This window comes from Grampus griseus, assembly GCF_964374135.1.
Source record: "Grampus griseus genome assembly, chromosome: 1".
In the NCBI taxonomy this organism is placed as follows: Eukaryota; Metazoa; Chordata; class Mammalia; order Artiodactyla; family Delphinidae; genus Grampus; species Grampus griseus.
In genome coordinates, this window is record NC_139017.1 from 53,403,854 (window position 1) to 53,421,896 (window position 18,043).

General features: G+C 34.9%; 1 protein-coding gene across 1 annotated transcript in view; it reads left to right on the top strand.

Moving 5' to 3' along the window:
• Positions 1-18,043, top strand: part of MROH9 (maestro heat like repeat family member 9) — a gene marked incomplete at both ends in the record, with an annotated part of 95,758 nt that overhangs the window by 31,594 nt on the left and 46,121 nt on the right. Inside the window, 3 exons of the mRNA XM_082654870.1 lie at positions 498-602; positions 8,941-9,076; positions 17,297-17,421. Of these exons, the coding sequence (XP_082510996.1) occupies positions 498-602; positions 8,941-9,076; positions 17,297-17,421 (366 nt within the window). The remainder of the gene's footprint in view (positions 1-497; positions 603-8,940; positions 9,077-17,296; positions 17,422-18,043) is intronic.

Sequence of the window (18,043 nt, forward strand, 5' to 3'; positions counted from 1 at the left end):
TTTTTTAAAACTGCAAATCAGATCTATGGCTTTAAAAAAAGAGAGAATATGTATTTTGAAAGAAAAAGAGAAGGAGAAGCAGCTGGTGATAATCAGCCTCACAGCCTCATGTTAAACTTTTCATGATGCCTGGCAAAGTGACTGTTATAGTGGATATTAGTAAATACTTGTTGGATAGAATTAAATAAAATAAAACCCAGGTGTAGCTATATGGCAGATGAATATTATATGTCTTATGGGCATATGTCTTATTGGGCATATGTCTATTGGGCATATGTCTTATGGGCATATGTCTATTATATGTCTTATGGGCATAAGACCTAAATAGACAGTAATATACCAGCTTATTGTCATATTTTTAAAATAAATATAGGATAGGTGTGAAACCATTGGGAGGACATGGGGAACCTTGACTTGGTGAAGGTGGTGATCAGAAGAAAGGGACCTGTGGAAATGGAAACACCATGGCTCTAGGATAGTTCTTGTGTTTTCAACAGGAAATGGCTGTGTGGATGAGTGAAGATAATTTGTACATGCAGGAGAGAGCCATGGTGATCATCAGCAGAGTGCTAAGCTTTGCATCCAGGAAAGTCAAGGGATGTGTAAGTCACAGAGTAATCATGCCACGTGCTTCTGAAGACTGCATTTCTGCAGTGCTGCTTTCCAAGTCTTGGGTCTAGAGAGTGTTAGATGCCTGCTTTGTATTATCATACTAGTAGGTTTGGGATACTGGGAAAGGAATTAATATCCTACATGACTTTATGTCAGTTAGAGCAGAGTTTCTCAATTGATTAAGATGCCTCATGCTTTCCACAAACAGTATGAGTGTGTCAAAACCAGGCTTTTGATGACTCTCTGGATTCTCCTCTTTGGACCACAATCAATGTTATTTGTAAACTTATAAATTCTTTCATCCTTACTTTCCTTCTTATTTCTCTTTTTCCTAGAATATTTTTAAACCACCATTTATTTTAAATGTATAACAAGTAATTCTTGAGTACTTTCATTGTAAGACATGCTAAAGACATAGCAGAAGTCCTTCTTTACTATCCTCTCCATCCCAATCTCGTCCCTAGCCACGTCTGTGTGATGTGTGTCCTGCCAAACAGCTACGTACACATACAAATATACATGCACACGGATATACATAGCTTTGTTACTTAGTTTTTCTTTACTAAAGTTACATCATATTTACATATGGTTCTGCAATTTGATTTTTTCACTGAACAGTATGCCCAACAGATACTTTAATAGATTTGCTTCATTATTTTCACTACAGCTTATATCTTATAGTGTTGATGTATTATGATCTACTTAACTATTCTTCAGTTGATGAACATTGAGGTATATTGTGGGTTTTTCTACTTCAAACAATACAAAAATGGTCATCCTTTTGCATGTATGTGAGTATGTACTTAGAAATGCTAAGAAAAATAATAGGCCAAAAAGTATGAATAGGTTAAAACTTAGTAATGCACAATCATCCTTCATTCTGCATTCCTGTGAATATTAGAGCGCCCATTTCCTCAACCTTCACAAACACCTGGATATTATCAGACTTTTTAATTGTTGCCTTTCAGATGGAGAACAAATAGGTATCTCATAATTGCCAATATTTACTGAGGTTTTCTATATTTTGAATAACATTATTGCCTGCCTTCTAAGAAGCCTCAGACTATCTCTGAACATTTTTCTCTCTTATGGATACTGTGTTTTCAGTCTCTGTTCCATAACTCACCCTTTACTGTGATTTTTAAACATACTCTACTAATTGTATATCTGATTGCTTAAATCAGTTCAGGAGTTCAGTATGAAGGGGGTCAGAAACATGCATTTGTGACACTATCTTCATGTATCCATTTCTAATACTTGTACAGTCTCTAGACATATTGAGACGAAAAGCCTAAATCAGCCTTATAACATAGTTGAATTTTTATTATTTTATTTAAAATAAACTTTGGGAGATAAACCCATGCACTTATGGTCACCTAATCTATGACAAAGGAAGCCAAAATATACAATGGAGCAAAGATACCCTCTTCAATAAGTGGTTCTGGGAAAACTGGACAGCCACATGTAAAAGAATGAAATGAGAACACTCCCTAACACCACACACAAAAATAAACTCAAAATTGATTAAAGACCTAAATGTAAGGCCAGACACTATAAAACTCTTAGAGGAAAACATAGGCAGAACACTCTATGACATAAATCGCAGCAAGATCTTTTTTGACCCACCTCCTAGAGTAATGAGAATAAAAACCAAAATAAACAAATGGGACCTAATTAAACCTAAAAGCTTTTGCACAGCAAAGGAAACCATAAACAAGATTAGAAGACAACCCACAGAATGGGAGAAAATATTTGCCAACGAAGCAACTGACAAAGGATTAATCTCCAAAATATACAAACAGCTCATGCAGCTCAATATCAAAAAAACCAAACAACTCAATCAAAAAATGGGCATAAGACCTAAATAGACATTTCTCCAAAGACATACAGATGGCCAACAAACACATGAAAAAATGCTCAACATCACTAATCATTAGAAAAATGCAGATCAAAACTACAATGAGGTATCACCTCACACAGATTACAATGGCCATGATCAAAAAAATCTAGAAACAATAAATGCTGGAGAGGGTGTGGAGAAAAGAGAAACCTCAGGCACTGCTGGAGGGAATGTAAATTGATACAGCCACTATGGAGAACAGTATGGAGATTCCTTAAAAAATTAAAAATAGAACTACCGTATGATCCAGCAATCCCACTACTGGGCATTTACCCAGAGAAAACCATAATTCAAAAAGTCACATGCACCCCAATGTTCACTGCAGCACTATTTACAATAGCCAGGACATGGAAGCAACCTAAATGTCCATCAACGGAGGAATGGATAAAGAAGATGTGGTATATATATATACAATGGAATGTTACTCAGCCATGAAAAGGATTGAATTTGTGTCATTTGTAGAGACATGGATGGACCTAGAGACTGTCATACAGAGTGAAGTAAGTCAGAAAGAGAAAAACAAATATCATATATTAGCACGTATATGTGGAATCTGAAAAAAAAAAGCAGAAATAGAGACACAGATGTAGAGAACAAATGTATGGATTCCAAAGGGGAAAGGGGGGTGGGATGAATTGGGAGACTGAGATTGACATATATACACTATTTATACTATGTATAAAATACATAACTAATGAGAACCTACTACATAGCACAGGGAACTCTACTCAGTGCTCTGTGGTGACCTAAATGAGAAGGAAATCCAAAAAAGAGGGGATAATTGTATACATATAGCTGATTCACTTTGCTGTACAGCATAAACTAACACAATATTGTAAAACAACTACACTCCAATAAAAATTTAAAAAAAGAAAGTGAGAAAAAGCCAAAAACTACATAAATAAAATAAGCTTTGGAACATAATACAATTTACTTACATGGAAAATACAGTCCATGATGTTCTTTGCATCATGCTAATTCCCCATCTCAGTGTCCAAAAGAGAGACTGAGTGGCTTGTTTTAAATATTCTGATTCTTTGGCCTGGGAAGTCAGTCTCTCTCTATTTCTGAGATGGTTTGGAATGTCCATTCAAATGGACACAAAATTTTGCAAGTGAGGCTAGAGATTAAGTGTAGTTCAACACTCCAGTCTGTTTTCTGTATAGTTCCTAACATGTTTTATATATTCAGCAAGCATTTGATGGAGACTATTCACACGCTTCTCTTTGCACTTCAATACACATATACATTTTCTATTTATATATCTAGTGTATATTTATATACTAGATATATACTATATGTGTGTATAAATATATATATATCTACTAGTGAGTTCCACTCAGGTAGCAGGTATGACATCTGGGGGTTTCATCTTCTGCTATCACCTCTACTCTCTTTCAATTACAGTTGTAAAGTTCATTCTCCCCAGCACATAGCCCACCCTTCAACTGTGAAACAATAAATGTGTAAATTCATATGTACAGCAGAAGGCTCTCATAAATCGTTGAGGGCTCCTAAGCTTTAACTGAGACCTTTGAGAAGCCAAGTGGTTAACGTATTCCTCTGTTCTGCAATGCTTGCTGAATGCCACCAGGTGGAAGCACACCAGCATTTTCCAGAAGGTGGGAACTAAGATAGCCTCAACGGGCTTATATCACAGTCATGGAAGCATAAACCTTTACTAAGTTAATTTTCTCTTTAAAATAAGATAATTATCTTATAAAGATAAAGATAAGGTAATTATCTTCTGAAGATAATTAAGTCAGTGAAATTAATGGAGATGGGGGAACAAATACATAAAACAATCAAAAATATTATTAATAAATTAAAAGCTAAACTACCCACAGGCAAGGTCTGTGTATCTCTATATCTGACACATTGTAAATAATAAATGAAGATTTGTTCTGCCATTCTCTAACTAAACGTAGCTACCTATTCTGTTCTCAGGTTCTGGCCATTCACTGGATAAAAACTATTTTCTTCATAAATTACCCTAGCCTATGTCTCCCAGACTCTCAGAGGCCCTTGTCCTATTGAACAATACTTTCATTTGTATTCTACCAGAATTTAAAGTGGTATTCCTCTTATATGACCTATGTGCCTATCAGAATGAAGAAACTGCTACACTCAAAGAATATTTGTCCTTTCAATTAAACTGTTAATTTCCAAACGGGTGAAGAAATGTGAGCTAAACATGTCATATTATCTCATTAACAGATTTTTCCTAGGTTTGTTCCTTTGGCACATCAGCATTTAAAAGACAGGTGGGGGCTTCCCTGGTGGCGCAGTGGTTGAGAGTCCGCCTGCAGATGCAGGGGACATGGGTTCGTGCCCTGGTCCGTGGAAGATCCCACATGCCACGGAGCGGCTGGGCCCGTGAGCCATGGCCGCTGAGCCTGTGCGTCCGGAGCCTGTGCTCCACAACGGGAGAGACCACAATAGTGAGAGGCCCACGTACTACAAAAAAAAAAAAAAAAAGACAGGTGGAAGGTTTCCAGTCAAAGCTAACAGATTGTCCACATGTCTATCTCCTCCCCCTCCACAAAATGACAGTAATAAAATTTGTTAAATGCTGCCATTGCAACAAAGAGAATTAGTAACAGGTTCTCAGTGGGCTAGTGATGTCAGCAAACTTCTGCATGACAGAACAGATAGAAGATGGTAACTGATAAAGTCTGGCAGGGGAAGCTGAAAGGCAGGGGCATGTGAACATTAGAATGGAGGACAGCTGAAAAGGGAGGGAGTATCCCTATGGAACCCTGAAGAGTCTGGAGCTATGGAAGCCCAAGTAACGATGAAGAGTGGGAGGCAAAGGAAAGCTGAAGACATACACATGCACCGAAAAGACTCATAGAAAGTTTATACAGAAGGATCTATAGTGCCTCCCATCCCCGTTTACACACACACTCTATATTCCACAGGGACATGAGTCCATTGGTAGGTAAAATTTGAGGACATTTTTCTCAAAACAATTGTAAATTCCCTGAAACGATCATCTTGGTTCTGTTGTTTAGATACACTTCAGCATGATCCCAGCCTACCCACCCAACTACTCTAAAGCCAAGCCCACCAGTTGACAAGCCTTGGTCAAAATCCCACCAGTGGAATCACGTTCTTACATACGACTAGACAACCAAGAATTTGCCAGACATTTGAGAAAACCCTCCAAATACAAACACAAAAGAGATAGCCCCAAAACCCTCCAAATACAAGAGATAGCCCCAGGTAAATAAAGAGAACAAAAATGATTATCAAAAATAGATAATTCTGAGTACAGATGAGAATTTAGTCTCAAAAGGAGTAGAGAGGACATATTTATATGCCAAAAGGAAATATAACTAAAAATGAGTATGGCCTATGCACTGATTCATCACAGCAGGAATAGATAGGCAATGTCCCAAAGTGATTTTAGAACTGAAGTAGAAGTCCATTGTTTAGAGATGTATAGTTGATTTCCAAAAGCAGCAGCTAAAAAACTTAGAAGTGGTTGCTTCTGGAATTTAGCACCTAAAACTGTCATAATTGTTAAGATAAGGAACTGGAGAGGCCAGATGTACACAGAAGAAGGAATCCAGTAAGAAAGGGCCAGAAAACTAAGCAGGCACTTAGACTTAGGAACAAATACAGAGAAGTTACTTTTCTCCAGGTCTTAACTCTTTCCTTCTTTCAGCACTTTAGATAGATTTTCTAAAAAAGCAGGACTATACTGTATTAATGTTCCCAAAGTCTTGTGTTTGAGGGGGTGTGACTTGGTTGGCACACTTCTGAAGGGACTGTGCAGGGCATCATCAGTGTGCCCCATGGTTCACACAGCTTTATTCCTCTCTTGGCCTGTCCTAGGTCAGGTCTCCCCTCCTCCTCAAACACGCTATGCAATCTAGACATGGCCACACCTACTCTGCTAGAGACACACATCTAGACAGACCATATCTGGCATCATTAGCAGCTTCCTTTACAAAGACACCTTCTAAGAGTTACACATCCACAAGTTCATGAGAAGGAATAATCAGAGAGAACGCGCAAGGCAAAAACTATAACACAATAAAACTTTAAAACCAATCCTCTGTAAATGGTCCCCAGGTTCAGTGAGCTAAGCTGTGAGAAGTACTACCCTGGTTCTAGGTACTTTCGCTATAAAGGTCTTTGCCATAGACATCTTTGTAGCATAACGAATTGGTCATAAGGCAATTTTTTCATAAAAGATAAAATAACGAAAAATAAAAGAGGGACGTTATAAAGGTCATAATGAAACAGGAAAAATTAATAACAAAATTTAAAAGGCTTTCTTGAGAAATACAATTTAAATATTTACATACAATTTAAATATATTTAAATTGTGTGTAAATTCGTGGCAATCCTGCCAAATAACTGATTTTATTTTGTGGGTTGTACTTAAGCACTTGTCTTTGAAGTCTCTCATTCATAGTACGTGTTTTGCTTTTTGATTCATCTCCTCATTCAGCATGATAGTTTTTCTTTTTTGCTAAAATTTCTTCCTTCATTTCATCCTTCATTCCAAGTATGAGGATGCATATTTCTAACTGAGCTTTGTATTGCATTATAAAAACCTCTGCACTGTTTTTTGTTCTTGGCATCTTGCCACATGTCTGTTCATAGATGTTCCAAAGCTCTATGGGAAATGTGGGTTCAACTCTGCACCTCTGAGACCCTTTGCCTCTTTCTCCTCCAATGTAGTGTGCTTCAAAATAAGAAACCAACTCTTGGGGCAAATCATTGTCATCTCTCAGCTCAATAAAGCCACCAATAAAATGGCTAACTGAAAGAAAGTCTAACTCATTTCAACCAGTTGAAACCAAAGTGTCAAACCAAGCAGTCTACTAGTTATTTTATCTTTCACAGCAAAATTGCCTTACAGACAATTAGTCATGTATTAAAAGGGTTTGCGGCAAAAATGCTCGTGGCAAAGATGTTTATGGCAGAGAAGCTTGTGGCAAAATACTGGACACATACTCATACTCCTCCATCATGCCCAACAGAGAAACAGAACACCTTTCCCTTTTTTCTTAAACCCATAATGCAAAGGTGGTTCTTAAAATCTTGCCATTTGATAGAAAAAGAAATTTGGAATGCAAACCAAAAGAAGAGAATAGCCAGGGGAAAATAAAATACTTCTTCCTAGGGCCTAGAATAAATAGCAACCCCTACTGTCTGCTTCTAGATTCTTCTAAGTCATAGGACTCCTAAAATAGGGGGAGCCGCAGGTACCCTTACAAAGAAATACAGGCAGAAAGAATCCAAGGAAGACATCCACAGAAGCAGATTATCTTCCCTTCGTTTACTAAGACTATCACTCCCAACATCCTAATTCAGTCGTATCCTTGGCCCATGACCTAGTTCACCTCACATTCTTCTTCAGGAATGATTCCGTGTGTGTGTGTGTGTGTGTGTGTGTGTGTGTGTGTAAGACTGAGACAGGCAGACAGAGAGACGTGAGTGGGTCAAGCAACAAGAGACGCAAGGATAAGGGTATATAAGAGTAATACAAAGAAGGAGAAACAGGTCTTGGGATCTCCCTGGAAGGTTGACTTGAACTCTTACTTTTACCACCAAAGCATCTATCTAGGAAAAGTAATCATTTGTCTTAGAGATAAGAAGATTCTGCAGGCCTACTAGTTTAGCAAACCTACATGTGGGAAGAGTCCTTTTTGTTTAAAGAAAATTGGTAATAATTCTCATATCTTCACAAAAGCAATATATCTCTTCCATCTCTCCTTTCTTCTTTTATGTGTCTACTCCTCTCTATTTGCATTTTATCTGGCTAAACAAATCAGTCAAGATAAAAACCTAAATATTTGAGAAGCCTATGTGTCAAGGAAGTTGTGTGTGTGTAGGGGGGGAATATATAAATGTTCTGGCAGTAGGTTTGATACCAGAAGCAAATGCTTTGAGTTCTTTAAAAAATTAATTTCCCTGGAAAGAATCAGAGCAATTCTCAGAAGAAAAGTTTTCTTCAGTGACTTACAGAGTCATCTGAAGTGTTCTCCAGTGACTTACAGAGTCATGTAAAGTGTTTCATACATGGAGAAGAAAGCATGAAAGTTTCTGGATATTGACTCCCCCACCCCAGTATCCTAAGAATTTGATACCTACAAATAGCTCCCTAAAATATAGACTAGAAACTAACGTTAGTTGAGTCTCTATTATTGCCAAGCACTTTGCTAGGAACTTTCTTTTTTGTCATAAATGCTACCCCCTTAGTTCCTACAATAACTGTTACAAGGTAACATTTGTTATATGCATTTCATAGATGAGAAAATTGAGGCTCAGTAACGGAGTGAGGATTTTAATACAGATTTTGCGAACTCTGAAGCTCAACTCTAACCGTAGTCTGATATATACATCAGACACAAACATTTAATGTTGACCGTGCATAGCAAATACATTTTTTTACTTTGTTTTTTCACTAGACAAGTGTTGATGTTCCATGTTTGGGTGTCCTGGCAGCAGAACTGTCTCTTTTGTGTTCCCATGCTGATCCCTCGATCACACAACAAGCATCCTTGGGAATGTATCACCTCCTCTGCATTGCAAAGTGTCAGAATGGTAAGAAAGATTCATCTTTTCTAAGGATTACTAATAATCTGTTCCTAATTATTATACTTGTGGGTCCCAAGGGGGCTCTACGTCTGTAGATTTCAAAATCCTGCCCCAAGATCTATAGCTTCACTTTTTAAAATGTATTTTTAAATCTTTTTTAGAATTATTTTTATAATGTTATAGTTGGTTCTTCAATGTCTATAACATACTATATTTAGATTAGTGTTGGGTGTTAATGGTGGGAACAGGAATGCTGGGTGGAGGCAGGGAAGAGAGGAAGAAAAATTACCAATGGGACTTTCTAAAAAGAGGCTTAGTTTTTCTCTGTAATGGAGTATCAAATAGAATACTCAGATTCTTGCTTCAATGGTGGGGAAAAATTAGCCCAAGACCTAAATAAATGCTGCTCTGGTCTGCCTAACAAAGCATAAGAGCAAGACCTTATGGTATCAAACTATTTCCAAATACTTTAACAGAGAATAGATTTACTGTCCCATAATAAACAACTATTTAAAGATTATATATACTAATTGTTCTCAAGTCACTGGACATCAGATAACAAAGGACAATGATTCCTAATGAGATGGGAACAAATGAACAAATAAGGCAGAGTCTACAACTGACTGAGTTTACAACCTAGAGTAAGTTTCTAGGCTGCAGCCCAGAAAGGAGTAACCCAAGAGTCTCACCAAGCTGAAGAGACAGAATTGGGAATCCAGATAGATCAAGATATTTAGAGTTCACAGGGCAAAGCGCCAGAAAGGAGTGCACAAAGAGAGAGCTCCAGAGATGTGCAGAGAGCCCTTTAACTATTTGGCTATGTAAGGATCAGAGCACACATGTGAGGAAACTACCTGAGGCTTGCAGGGGAGAGGGTGGGGGTAACACCCAAAATGGTTAAAGGATCCACTGAATCCCAAAAGACTGGAAATGGTGCCTATGCCTATAAGCTAGAATTTAAAACTTCATAATTCATAAGTAATGAAGCAGGGTACAAAGAGATTTTGTCTCATCAAGAGGAAAAAATTATCCCTGAATTATTTTAGTGCCACCTAACACAAGTTAAAAACAAGACCTAAAATTATCAACTGATCTCCAAATACTTTAATTGTTTATCAGAAAAAGCTCAAGCTTACTTCTAGGAATACAAAAATTCCATCACTTAACAAGTTAAAATGAACAGTTTGGACAAGTTAAAATTAACAATGTCTGACATGCAATAAAAAATTACTAGGCATGCAAAGAAACAAAATACAACCCACAATAAAAAGCAGAATGAATAAAAACTGACCCAGAAATAACACAGATGATAGAATTAGTAGAGACATTAAAACAATTATTATAACATATTCCATTTAGTTAAGGAGTTAGAGAAAAAGATGAACATGTTAATGAGAGACAAAGAAAAGTCTCTAAAAGACCCAAATTAAACCTCAGGAGATGAAAACTACAATATCTGAGCTGAAAAACACTCTGGCAGGGATTAATGGTATAATCTTTTTTATTGAGGTATAGTTGATTTACAATATACACAATATACATTTACAATAGGTGTACAGCATAATGATTCAGTATTTATACAGGTTTTACTCCATTAAAAGTTATTACAAGATAATGGCTATAATTCCTTGTGCTGTTAATATTTCCTTGTTGTTTATCTCTTTTATACATAGTAGTTTGTATCTCTTAATCCCATATGCCTAATTTGCCCATCCCCTCTTCCTTCTCCACTTTGGTAACCACTAGTTTATTTTCTATATCTGTGAGTCTGTTTCCATTTTGCATATACATTCATTTGCATTTTTTAATTTTTTAGATTCCACATATAAGTGATATCATATGGTATTTGTCTCCCTCTGTCTGTCTGACTTATTTCATTAAGCATTAATATTCTCTAGGTCCATCCATGTTGCTGAAAATGGCAGAATTTCATTCTTTTTTATGGATGAGTTTTATATATCTAGATAGATAGATAGAAGATATATCACATCTTCTTTATACATTCAACTGTTTATGGGCACTTGGGTTGCTTCCATTTCTTGGCTATTGTAAACAGTGCTGCTATAAACATAGGAATGCATGTATTTTTTCAAATTAGTGTTTTCATTTTTTCTTCATTTTACTTTACTGGCTATATACCCAGGAGTGGAATTGCTGGATCATATGGTAGTTCTATTTTTAGTTTTTTGAGGAACATCCACATGTTTTCCATAGTGGATGCACCAATTTACATTCCCACCAACACTGTGCAAAGGTTTCCTTTTCTCCATACTCTCGCCAACATTTGTTATTTGTAGACATTTTCATGATAGCCATTCTGACAGGTGTGAGGTGATATCTTATTGTTTTTTTGACTTGTATTTCTCTAATAATTAGTGATGCTGAGAATCTTTTCATGTGCAACAGTGTAATCTTAAAAGGAGCTGGGGCTGGGAGGGGGGAACATTTCATTCAGAGTAAAGGTAAGGTAAGGATTATAGCAAATTTCTCATGAGACAATGCAAGCTATAGGCAATGAAGCAACCTCATAATGTACTGAAAGAAAAAGCTGTCAATCTAGAATTCTTTAACCAGCAGAAGTGGTACTCTTTCAAAAGCAAAAGTGAAATAAAGACTTTTTAGATATACAAGAGCTGGTAGAATTTATCACTAGCATATCTGCAGTATGAAAAATATTTTATGAAATTATTCAAGAAAAAAATGATGTCAGATGATAATCTAGGTCTACATAAAGGAATAAGGAGCATTGGATTGCAACTATGAAGGAAAATATTAAAATTTTCTTCCCTACTTTTTAAATCTCTTTAAATGAGAATCAACTATTTAAAGCAAACAAACAAACAAAAACAATGTAAGAGCTAAATATGTGACAACAATATCACAGAGTCTTGAAAGAACATGAAATATGAGGTTCTTATCCATAAATTCATAAAATATCACTTCAAAGTAAACTGTGATAAGTTAAAGATGTATAATATAAATCCTAAAGGAACTACTTAGCTAATATAACGAAGAGTTTTATATAATAAGCCAAAATGGAGATAAAATAGAATCATAAAAAATACTTAATAAAAAAAAGACCAAAAAAGAAGAAAAATATAAAGAAAAACAGATGGAAAGCAAAAAGTAAAATGAAGACTTAAATCCACTCATAATATATATAAATGCTCTAAATATCTCCAATGAAAAGGCAGAGATTATCACACTGGATAAAGAGCAAGACTCAACTATATACTGCCTATGAGAAATCTACCTTAAATGTAAAGACACAAATAGAATACAAGTTAAAAGTTGGAAAATGATATAACATGCTAACACTAGTCAAAAGAAAGCTGAAATGACTATATCAATATAAAAAAAATACACACATTTCAGAGCAAAGAATGTTTCCAGGGAAAAAGAGGGTCATTTCATAATGCTAAAGGGGTCAATTAATTAAGAAGACATAATCCAAAACATTTATGTACTTGAAAACAAAACATATTAAAATAATCAAAATACATTAAACAAAAGCTGATAGGACTACTATGAGAAATAGGTCTACAATTACAATCAGAGAATTCAATACCACTTTTTCAATAAACTATTACACAAAAAATCAATAAGGATACAGACCTGAACCAGCTAGATCTAACTGACATTTATAGAACACTCTACCAAAAATGGAAAAATAAACATTCTGTTCAAGAAAAAAACAGAAAATTTACCAAAATAAACCATATTATAGACCATAAGACAAGCTTCAAGAAATCAACAGGTAGTTAAGTCATACAAAATATGACGAAAACAGAGTTAAATTAGAAATCAAAAACAGAATTAACACCATACAGAAAAATAAACTCAAAACAGATTAAAGACCTAAATGTAAGACCAGATACTATAAAGCTCTTAGAGGAAAACATAGGCAGAATACCCTTTGACATAAATCACAGCAATATCTTTTATAATCTGTCTCCTATAGTAATAGATATAAAAACAAAAATAAACAAATGGGACCTAATTAAACTTAAAATCTTTTGTACAGCAAAGGAAACCATAAACAAAACAAAAAGACAACTCACAGAATGGAAGAAAATATTTGCAAACAATGCGAATGACAAGGGATTAATCTCAAAATTTATAAACAGCTCATGCAGCTCAATATCAAAGAAAACAAACGACCCAATCAAAAAATAGGCAAAAGACAATACAGATGGCCAACAGGCATATGAAAAGATGCTCAACATCACTAATTATTAGAGAAATGGAAATCAAAACTACAATGAGATATCACCTCACACCAGTCAGAATGGCCATCATCAAAAAATCTACAAATAATAAATGCTGGAGAGAGTGTGAAGAATAGGGAACCCTCCTACACTGTTGCTGGGAATGTAGATCGGTACAGCCACTGTGGAGAACAATATGGAGGTTCCTTAAAAAACTAAAAATAGAGCTACCATATGATCCAGCAATCCCACTCCTGGGCACGTATCTGGAGAAAACCATGATTTGAAAGGATACATGCATCCCAATGTTCATTTCAGTGCTGTTTATAATAGTCAAGACATGGAAGCAACCTAAATGTCCATCAACAGATGAACGGATAAAGAAGATGTGGTACATATATACAATGGAATATCGTCCATTAAAAAGAATGAAATAATGCCATTTGCAGCAACATGGATGGACATAGAGATTGTCATACTAAGTGAAGTAAGACAGAGAAAGACAAATATCATATGATATCACTTGTATGCAGAATCTAAGAAAAAAATGATACACAAATGAACTTATTTACAAAACAGAAACAGATTCACAGACTTAGAGAATGAACTTATGGTTACCAGTGGGGAAGGGTGGGGAGGAAGGATAGATTGGGAGTTTGGGATTGACATATACACATTGCTATATTTAAAATAGTCAACAAGGACCTACTGCATAGCACAGGGAGCTCTGTTCAATATTCTGTAATAAACTAAATGGGAAAAGAACTTGAAAAAGAATAGATACTTGTATATGTATAATTGAATCACTTTCCTGTACACCTGAAACTAACAAAAGATCGTAAATCAACTATACGCCAATGTAAAATAAAATTTTTTCAGATTTTAAACAAGTTAAAAATAAATAGAAGTGGGGAAAGGATTTATTCAAGTTAAACTTTTATCAACTTTTTAATAAATGGAAACTCTGGAGATAAATTTTTAAATTTTAAAAGAAAAAAGATATCTGAAAGTTCAAAATATCTGGAAGCTAGATAACCTGTTTCTAAATAACAAATGTGTCAAAAAAAGAAATAAGGGATATTTAAAGCATTTTGAACTACATGAAAATGGAAATATAAAATTTCAAAATTTATGGAATACAGCTAAACAAGATTCCAGAGGGGAAATTCTTAGCACCATATGCCTACATTAGAATAGAGAAAAGTTCTTAAATCAATGACCTTAGCTTCTGCCTTAAGAAAGTAGAGAAAGAAAAGCAAATAAAACCAGAAGTAAGAAGATGAGAGGAAATAATAAAGACCAGAACAAAAACCAATAAAACTAGAAAGCGGAAAAACCTTAAGGGAAAGCAATGAAGCCAAAAGCAAATTCTCTGAGAAGATCAGGGGAGAAATAAGAGAAAAGACACAAATTACCAATATAAGGAATGAGAGAAATAATATCACTAAAGATTCTATGGGTATTAACAGAATAAAAAGTGACATTATGAACAACTTTAGGCCAATAAATTTGACAAGTTAAGCAGACAAATTTATTGAAAGACACAAATTACCAAAGCTCACTCAAAAAGAAATAATCTGAATATTCTGTATCTAGCAAAGAAGTTGAGTTTGTAGTTTAAATCTTCTGCAAAGAAAAGTCCAGATCCACAGAGAAAACTCCAGACTGAAATGACCTATCAAACATTTATGAAAGAAATTATACTAATTCTACACAAATTCTTCCAGAAGTGTGAGGATGAGGGAATACTTGCCAACTCATTCTATGAGGCTGGCATTATTCCAAAACCAAAATCACACAAAGACATTACAAGAAAAATAAAAACAAAAAACTACAGACCAATGTCCCTCAAGAACACTGATGAAAAAATTTAATCAAGCTCAGCAAATCAAACAGTACACTAAATAAAAAGAATAATATACCATGGCTATGTGGAATTTATCCAGAAGTGCAATGTCAATTTAACCTTTTGAAAATCAACCAATGTAACATACCACATCAACAGATGAAAAAAATAACCATATGATTATTTCAGTAGATACAGAAAAAGTACTTGACAAAATTCAACATCCATTCCTAATAAAAACTCTCAGAAAATTAGGAATAGAAAGGAAACTTCTTCTATCTGCTAAAATACATCTATGAAAAATCTACACCTAACATCATACTTAATGGTGGAATACTGAATGATTTCCCCAAAAGACCTGGAAAAAGACAAGGATGTGCACTCTCATTAGTTCTGTTCAACAATGCTTTGGATAGAATAGAATAAAGAGTCCAGAAATAGATCCACACACATATGGTCAACTGATTTTCGACAAAGGTTCAAAGGCAATTCAGTGGAGAAGGGATAAACTTCAATAAACATTGTTGGAAAAATTGGTGATTTGTATGCAAAAAAAGAACTTTGATATATATCTCATAAATGCATAAAAGCTAATTCAAAATGGATCATAGGACTACACGTAAAACCTAAAACTATGAAACTAGAAAAAATCTTTGTACCTTGGATTAGGCAAAGATTTCTTAAATATAACACGAAAAGCATGACCCATAAATGAAAAAAAATGATAAATTAAGTACCTCTGCTCTTTGAAAGACACTTAAGAGATAAGCCACAGACAGTGAGAAAATATTTGCAAATTACATATCTGATAGAAGAATTGCATTCATTATTTTAAAGGAACACTCAAAACTCAGTAAAAAAAAAAAAAAGCAAGCAACCAAATTAAAATAATAATAGTAGATTTGAGTAGTCATTTCACTAAAGCAGCACAGATGGCAAGGATGCACATCAAAGGATGATCAATATACAGTCATAAAAGAAAGGTAAATTAAAACTGCAATGAGACACCACTGTACTCCAGTTAAAATGTCTAAAATTGAAAAGACTGACCATACAATGCGTTATTAAAGGTGTGAAGCAACTGGAACTCTCATACATTGCTAGAGGGAATGTGAAGTGATACAACAGCTTTGGAAAATAATTTGGCAGTATCCTAAAAAGTCAAACACACATCTACCATATGATCCAGTCATTCCACAGCTTAGTGTTTACCTAAGAGAAATGAAAGCAAATATCCATTCAAAGACTTGTACATGAATGTTGATAGCACCTTTATTTGTAATAGCCCAAAACTGGAAACAACCCAAATGTCTACCAAAAGGTGAATGAATAAGCAGATGATGGTGTGTATGTACAGTGGAATAGTATCCATCACTACGACTACTGATACAAGAAAAAACATGGATGGATTGCAAATAATTTTGCTAAATGAAAGATTCCAAACAACAAAAGAGTATATACTAAATGGTTCCACTTATATAAAACTGGAAAATACAAACTTGACAGAATGTAGATCAGTGCCTGCCTTTGAATCGGGGAGTGGGATCTGGGAGCAGGTTTGATCAATTACAAAAGGACATGAGGAAACTTTTGGAGGGAATAAATCTTTTTTTATTGCAGTGATGTTTATGGGCACATACATATGTATTAACTTACCAAATTAGACACTTTAACTATGTTGCATATTGGTTATATCTCTATAAAGCTGTTAGCAAACAAGCAAAGTCATTTAAAACCTACCTTCTCTAGAACAAAAGACATCTGCACCTGAAGCTTATGTTGAGGGCTTTTCTCTTTCTTGCTGTATCACTCCCCTAGCTCTTTGCAAAATGCCTCCAAGTCTGCTCTTTTACCAATAGACACCCCAACTTAGCAGTAGCTCTTCCATTGCACTGAACAATGCGTTTGATGGCCTATGTACTTGATATTTGGTCAACTTATTAAAATTATCTATGTCCTTTATTCATATTTCAAAGAGGCCTCTCTTAAACACTTTTTAAACTCTGGGTCAATGTAGTCATAGTATTTTATGTGACTAAACTGTTAGCAGAGAGTTAAACATTCAGAAACTTTAGACTTCCAGAATTGGGCAGGAAGAGGAAATTGGAAATAGCAATGTTATAGAGGAACCAGTGAGCAAATAAAAACCTTAAACTCTTTTCCTTAATACAGCGGATATTGCAAAAAATAAAAGTACAAAGTATGATAAGCCTGGAAGTCATTGCTTCCTGCCTTCTCCCTCTGATATAGAATTTCTACCCAAGATCTTGCAAAGAGACAAAAGTAAAATTGCTCAGGTAACTTAGCCCCCACTTTATCCTATGGCTTTTGTTTCATGTGTATTATTACTTTTAGTGGTAACTTATTTCAACAAAATTTATATTTTTAATAGATTTTTTCTGTTTTATTTAAGTTCAGTAAAGCAAAGAGTAAATGATAGAGTATTTGGCTTCCTGATTTTCATCTCTATTAATGAGAATTATGCCTATTATTCCAGAATATAACAATTTATATTATTTTACCTAATCCTTACAGAATGCAAATGAGATAGGTGTTTCCTAGTTGTTATGCTTCTTATTGTTTGGCTAATAAGTTATTAAAGATGGGAAACTTCTGATTTTCTAGCAAAATTAATGAAGTCAACAATTAACAGCCTTTTCAATGTTATTATAATTTATTCAGCAAACATCAAAATAATGCGATTTACATTTTAAAAACCTCTTAAATTTAAATTTTTTTAAAAGTTCAAGTGATAAACCTCAGGACCAAGTAAATAATTTTTACACTGACCCAACCTTTGGGGAAAATCATGAGGCTCTATAACTGTATACATTCCCTCACCTTCTTCAAAGTATATGGGCTTATTCATATGCTTGAGAGGTCACTGGCGCCTAAGTTGTGCTGTCCAACAGATGGCTG